The sequence below is a fragment of the Podarcis raffonei genome, chromosome 5 (genome assembly GCF_027172205.1).
Source record: "Podarcis raffonei isolate rPodRaf1 chromosome 5, rPodRaf1.pri, whole genome shotgun sequence".
In the NCBI taxonomy this organism is placed as follows: domain Eukaryota; kingdom Metazoa; phylum Chordata; class Lepidosauria; order Squamata; family Lacertidae; genus Podarcis; species Podarcis raffonei.
The window spans coordinates 40,179,213-40,186,577 of NC_070606.1; the positions used below are offsets into that span (position 1 = coordinate 40,179,213).

Sequence of the window (7,365 nt, forward strand, 5' to 3'; positions counted from 1 at the left end):
CACATGATGCATCCATACATCATCCTGATCAAATGCCCTTAAATAGGATTTCACTACTGGGTATTCCTCATTATGAGTACATTTTAATTGAGGTAGTCACTTGTTCCCTGGGATTTATTTCTATCTTATCCTTAAGACAGGGATGCCATACATTCAGATTTTCCCAAACATTACCAGGATTTCAAAGGCAGAAATGATGTCCGGGGAGAATTTATGAAATATGGTGCTTTGTCCTGGTTCTTAGGCAAGTTAATCAATTTTTTAATGTTTTTGGTGTTTTTGTAAAAAAAAAAAAAAGCAGGAGCAGCTCAAAAGCTCTTGGGTATTCCTTTAAAAACCTCAACAATTTGGGGAGGGGTTTCCTTGTTTTTATTTTTGTGGCGTCCTGGTTTTTACTTTTTGAAATAGGGCAACCCTACCCTAAGAGCTCAGAACGGCAAGAATGTAGGGGCTGTACAAATGGACATATAAGGGGCGTTCACGGTAAGCTGCTCTAGATTTTGTGAAAAAAACCTGTGCCTTTCAAGTGCATCCAGTCCGGTGCTGGGTAAGGACTAGAATATCACTAGATGCTCACAAATGGTCCTTTGTAAGGGAAGGGCTGCAGCCTGCTGCTTAAAGTAGCAGACAGGCAGTGGCAGATAAGTGCTCATTGGAGCTGGTGGAAAGTGGAGAGGTCAACAGTGGATGGAGCCAATGCCAGACAGAGCCAACTCGTTCTAGTTTTGCCTGCTGACTCCCTATCTTATTGGGCTCCAACTCCCATCAACTCCAGCTAGTCTGGATTAAGGCTGAGATTAGAGTTTAAGGGTCCCAATCTTAAATACACAATCAACAGCTGAATTAAGATATGTGAAAAGATGTTTCAGCATAAGGATTTGGGTTTAGGGATGGGCTCTGATCTCAGATACCTTGCCTTTCCTTTTATTCAAAGCAAAGCGCCAGAATCCCAGTGAAGCAAATAAAATTACCCATATTGATGCATATGGTTTGGCTCAAGTTTTACTATGCCAGAAGAGTCACCTAATCAGTGTTCCTGTGCCTTAGGAACAGCCTGCTGTACAGAAATGCAATTGCTGATGCACATCCCACAGAAAAGCTCCACAAGCCACGTTTCTGTATGATGTTTAAGGAACAAAGCAGAAAAAGTGGTACTTCACCTATTGCATTCTCAAGTTACCCATTAAATATGAATATGTCATTCAAGCCGGACACATTGGAATGTCATGTGTTGAGATGAAATCCATAGGGTTGTTTCCAATGCTAGTCATACTCAGAGCAGACCTATTGAAATTAATGGGCATGACTAACATAGGTCCATTAACATCAATGGGTCTACTCTTGAGTATAACTTAGCTGGATATATATGAAAGTTTGAAAATGTGTATTTTTATGGAAGCACACCCAGCTGGAAGTAGAGGGAGTATCAGCTCTGCATTGCTACTTCATGATGACATGGACCTCAACTTGATTCAGATCTGGGTTCAATTATTTCTCTGGGAATCCAGTGCATGTCAAGAGGCAGGCTAAAAGACACACACACAGACAGACAAACAGACAAACAAACACACATACACACACACACACACAGTTGGAGCTTGATCCTGCTACAACTACCTAAATGAATCCATTTAAAAAGAGGGGGGGGGGCTTGCAAAGTGAACCAAATGAAACTTCCAAAACTTTTTTTTATTGTGTGGGGAGCATATAAAAATATACACATTGAAATGAAGTAGAAAGATGAAATATCCTCTTAATACTCATTAACCGATTAGTAATTCACTTCTCAACATTTGCACAAATGCTGTAATATTAAATCAGAGCAGATCAAATCAAATACAATCACAGTTCAGATATCTCTGGACTATCCAAAAGATACAAAATGATTAGATTTCTTTTCTATTGGGCCACTTTGTCTAAAGTGCTAACATTAGGAACATAGAAAGCCCTCTTATACAGACTATCAAAGTCAGCATTGCCTACACTGACTGGCAGCAGCTCTCCAGGATTTCAGGACTTTCCCAGTGCTACCTGAAGTTGCTAGGCACTAAATCCTGGACCTTCTGCATGCAAAGCATTGGCTCTACCACTGAGCTATAGTCCTATTAACCTGAGAATAAACCCCATTGAACCTGATGGAATTTGCTTCTGAGTAGACATGAATAGGCCTGCCCTGCAAATTACAAAGCAGCTCACTATAAACCCCTGTTCTGTAATGTGGGGAATAATACTGATCTACCTTGCAGGGCTGTTGTAGTCACCTGAGTATAAAAGTAGTACTATATAAATGCCTAGTACAGTGGTACCTCGGGTTAAGAACTTAATTTGTTCTGGAGGTCTGTTCTTAACCTGAAACTGTTCTTAACCTGAGGTTCCACTTTAGCTAATGGGGCCTCCTGCTGCCGCTGCGCCATCGTCATGCGATTTCTGTTCTCATCCTGAAGCAAACTTCTTAACCCGAGGTACTATTTCTGGGTTAGCAGAGTCTGTAACCTGAAGCATCTGTAACCCGAGGTACCACTGTATCATAAGGATTTTATAAAAATGCATGTGGCAAGTTCCCTCAGTCTTCATCTGCTTTACGGGGAACAATAACCTGGACTGGGGACTCCTTTTCAGCCTTTCTGGAGGCCCCATGACCATGGGGAGCAGAGCCAGAGGAACACATAGGCAGAGGAACAAGTGAATGTTACCTCTGTACATTAGGCTAGTTTCTACACATACACACAGAGAGACCTCTTTCCTCCATCCAGGGAAGCAAAAAACATGATCAGAGTTCATAGACACATTCCAGCCAGGCAAAAACAGCAAAGGAATGTGCCAAACATGGCTGGGGAGAGGATGCGTGACTAGGGATGGGGTGAGGCCTGGGGAAAAGTCCCAAGCGCCAGAAAGGTCTGGAGGCACATTTTGCCCCTGGATCTTGTTTACAGGATTGTTGTTAGCACAACAACTAGGTAATGCATGTGAATACCTGAAAACACTACACAAATGTTAAAATTATATAGCTGCTTTTTAAAAACCAAAATGAATGCACTGCTTGACTTAATAAAATCTCTAAGTGGTTTACCCAACAAAATTAATATTCTAGGTATTTAAAAATATTCGAAAGGGCATTTATGGGATAAGGCAATTCCACAAATAAAGTGGTCCCAGGCTGTTAAGGGCTCTATATACTAATAGTATATATCTGATTTATTCTGCACATGCATACATCTTTACCAAAATAAATGGTTCCAGTTATTTTCTGTATTTGATATTGCAAAAAAATAGTCCAATCCCCACCCCACCCCAGCTAAAAACATACCTATTAATGAAGAAAGCATTTTGAATTAGCTTATGGCTTACATCTTATCATAAAGAGCAATATATTGATAAAAGTACAATATATTGCACTGCAAACACAGACAACTTTATCAGTGGGTTGTGAATGAACACCAGAATTTTATGGCACATCAATGTTCTCAGGGTCACCCTTACAAAGAAGTAAGTTAATCACAGTGTTTAACATCTCTCTGATGCTATTATTGCACAACTTTCCGAACAACACACTATCAAGCCCTAAATCAAGCATAAGCTGATCTTGCTAAATCGATCACAGGAGATGGGCTCTCGTCTAATTTTATATCAGGCTTCTCCAGATGTTGCTGTTTTGCCCAACGACATGACCTAAATTTAAGGGGCAGTTTGAAGCTGGTCTGTGTCAAGCCCTCGTTTAAATGTCAAAACCCAGTTAAGGTCTTGCTGAATGAATTAGCTTTTTTTAAAAAAAAACACATTGTAGTTATTTATTTTCACCCCACTTTCCCACTCATATCTCTGTGCAAAATATATTCAGAACCCATGTATCCAGGAATCTCGGTAGCTATAAATATAGCTCTGGAAGAGCAGACTTTAGTGCAAATCCTTCTGTGGGCCAGCAGCATCCCTGACGATTGACTCAGAGGGGCAGGAAGACAGTTCTAGGGTCCTGGCATCCTATGAAGTAGGGCATGGGCATTGGCCAGAGAGCACCAGGTTGCCCTCCAGAGTTGCTTCTGGGATCCAGAGTTGGAGCTGGCATTGGAGGGAAGGGAATGCCAGAAGGAACAGCTTCCCTCCCAGTGAAAGTATGCTGGTGTGGAGAGTAAACATAGGACACAGGCCCACTTTGAGGTCCAAAAGGGAGGGGGCTGTAAAATGGCACTGCATGAAAAGGTTCGGGTCTTATCTCCTGCAACTGACGCTTCAGTTTCATCCGTCGGTTCTGGAACCAAGTCTTGATCTGTGCACAGGAGAGAGAGCGAGAAGTGGATGAACTAATGGAGGAGCCGTTCATTGGTCAACAGAGCATTCTCCCTCACTCAACCACTTTTCTGTTGAAATCATTCTGCTTCTTTAAAATTTGCCAAACCACCATGTAATTTCCAGGTTGTCATTTTTTTTGGGTGGTGGTGGGTGGAGACCTTGAACCTCACACTGAAGGAAAGGCATGATATAAAATGCAGTAAGAATTGTTTAAAGTTAGCGAGAAGTCAGTCAAGGAAATTCTCTCATGCACACACCCATACCCACCTGCCTCCCCAAAAGTAGCTAGATTATTTTATTGTCTTTTACTCAGTATAATAGCCGTTTTAGGGTCTCTCTATGTTTGTCAGGAGTTGAGCCAGTCTGGTCGCTTACCTGCACTTCGGAGAGTTGCATCTTACTGGCCAGTTTGCGTCTCTCTGCGGCGCCCAAGTATCTGTGACGCTTAAAGGAGTTCTCCAAGGTGCTGATCTGCTCCACGCTGAAAGCGGTGCGCAAGCGGCGGCTGTTGGTGCTTCTACTGCCGCTGCCCTCTTCTGGGGTCTGGCCCTCCGAGAGGCTCCCTTCGCCGTCCGAGCTGCCCTCCGTTGCACTCCACGTCCGCTTGGGAGCCTCAGACGCCTCTGGCAGAAAGAAGAGACAAAAGCCAGATGGTCAGGGACACGCCCACCGTGGAAATCAATAGCGGGTAGGTTAGGATAAAGGAACACTTTTCCCACGTTGGGATAAACTGATGTTTTATCCCCCCAAAATCCTAGGGCAGTAAGCTGGGCTCAGCTATTTCCGGCTCATTCGTCCAGCCTACATGCATGTCTTATTTTTAAAAAAGAGCCCCATTGCACTGAAGAGAAATTACTCCCAATATAAGTATGCATCGCATTGCAGTTTTAGCGCCGTTCATTCACAGCACCGGGAAGACACTTCCATTATCCTCTATTTTATTTTGCTCTATCAATCACTCTCTTTGAAAACCCCGAACTATTTCACAATAAAAACATCAATAACAACACACACAAGCGACTTCTAGGCCAATGCAGAGAAGACTGGGGGTGGGGAGATCTCCACTTAAAAGACTTGTTAAAAGAGAAAGGACTTCAATAGATGCCGAAAAGATAATAAAAGAGGTGACCGACTGATGGGAGGAAGTTGCAAAGGGTCTGAATCGCCACACCAACAGTCGCGATTCCCTTACCCTGTCCTGGGCAGTTTGTTGATAAGAGCATGAGACTTTTAATCTCAAGAGCCGTGGTTTCGAGCTCCACGTTGGGCCAAGTGACCCTCCCAAGTCAATGATTCTATGATTCCTACACCTGAGCTTGCCATTTGAGGTAAGAGTTTCATCTGGGTGATTAAGTCTTATAGAGCTGGTTAGGACTTCCCGCACAGGATCGGGATATATTTCAGCCAGGTCTTCCCCCGCAAAGTTGGCTTTTAGTTTGACAGATAGTGGTGGAAACACAGGCCACTATTTCCAGGTGGAAAGAAGGGCTCGGATGGGTTTTAGGGAAAGCGGCTTGCGATCAATGGTTTTCGCAGCTCGGCCTTGTCAAAGGAATTGAAAGGAAGCAAAGGACCTGATCAGTGACCGGGAAACCGGAAAACAGTAAGTGGCCTATACTCTATTCCGTGCTCGATTGTTAGGAAAACCGAGCCAGTGTCTCGCCTCCCCATTATTAATGTTGAAGCCGCCTTTCCAACCTCCTAGGCTTTCGAACCAGCGTCCCCAGAAAACCCCTTCGCGCCCCGACGGGCAATATTCCCCACGTTGGAAAGTCCGGCTAGACTCTAGAGAGCATTAGAATTCGCCCTTCCCCAAAGTTGCATTATTCCGTCGAAAAAAAGCAACAGCAGGGGTACTTGCTTCCGAGGAATTGCGAGTTTAGAAACCCGGAGATCAATGGAAAAGACCTATAAAAACAATAAGAGCCGTGCTGGATCAGGCCAGCGGCCCAGCAAGTCCGGCGTCCTGGTCTTAACAGTAGCCAACCAGATGACCATGGGAAGCTCAATAGCGTTCTCCCCACCTCCGCTTCCCAGCAGCTGGTATCAATCAGGACACAAATTGGAAGTAGAGTATAGTGAAGGCAAATTGATAGCCTCTCCTCCATGAATCGGAGCCTGCTAGAGAAGTAGTACCTGCTGACGTCGAGGAGGAATCCACTTTCTTCTGGAGCGAAGGGAGATGTTCAGAAGGCGGTTCGTGGCCCCTGGGAACGACTTTTTCCCCGACCGGCCTTCGTTCTCTCCCGGCAGGCCGGCAGTTAGACGGAGGCTCGCTCTGCTGGGTCCGGATGCCGTCGGGGAAGGCCGAAGACGCGGTTGGGCTGACTCCTTCCCTGCTCCGGGCGTGGTTGGTGGCTTGGCTGCTCTGGGAGAGCCACTCCACCGAGAAGGGAGCCTTGGTCATGGCGCGCTTGCCGTCGGGGGGTTAGACGAGCCCGGGTCCTGTGCGCTGGATGAGCTGAAGCCTTTGGACGCGCAGGCCGTGACGCGCATCTTCCCTTATATGGGGCGCCCCCAAGCAAATAGCGACAGGGGCAAACACAACATCAAAGGCCAGATAAGTACCGGCTCATTATCATCATGCCTCCCCGACAAAAGAGGTTGTTCGCACATTTTCCAAAGCCCTGGTAGGGCTGGCTCCACCGTGTCTGCCGAGAGATCATTTCATTGGATTGTTAGCGATTTACAGGACTTGTCACATCCTTTATCCGTCTATGCAAATGTTCGCTTACTGCCCGACTCGATTGAAGGAGGCTTCAAAAGGCAACCGGGGAATTTCAATACCCCGCGCTCGGAGCAACGGCCATTTCTTCTTTTCTTTTTTTTTCCAAATACACATTTCGGAGAAAAACGGGCCTGGATATCATTTACCGTCGTCTTCAGACTGGAATGAGGACCCGTTTCAGAGTGTATTTCCTTAAAGAGCTGCCAGGGTCGTAAAATGGATGTCAGAGAAGGCAAAGGTGAGCTTTAATGGGGGAAAGAAGCCACGTCGGTTGTTGCTGTTGGATCAGAGTTAAGCTTTTTCCATTCAGTATAGCAGGGCCAGGCAAGCTACATATTTTGCTGGACCCC

The 7,365-nt window shown here is 45.2% G+C and overlaps 1 protein-coding gene across 1 annotated transcript; it reads right to left on the minus strand.

Annotated features, from left to right (window-relative positions):
- Window positions 1-3,146: 3,146 nt before the first annotated feature.
- On the minus strand, window positions 3,147-7,035 carry LOC128414081 (homeobox protein vent1-like). The gene is made up of 3 exons (XM_053388795.1): window positions 6,424-7,035; window positions 4,663-4,910; window positions 3,147-4,264 (listed from the first exon to the last, which is right to left on the minus strand). Exons 1-3 carry the CDS (start codon window positions 6,692-6,694, stop codon window positions 3,941-3,943), a joined length of 843 nt encoding a protein of 280 aa, XP_053244770.1. The 5' UTR covers window positions 6,695-7,035; the 3' UTR covers window positions 3,147-3,940.
- Window positions 7,036-7,365: the final 330 nt, after the last annotated feature.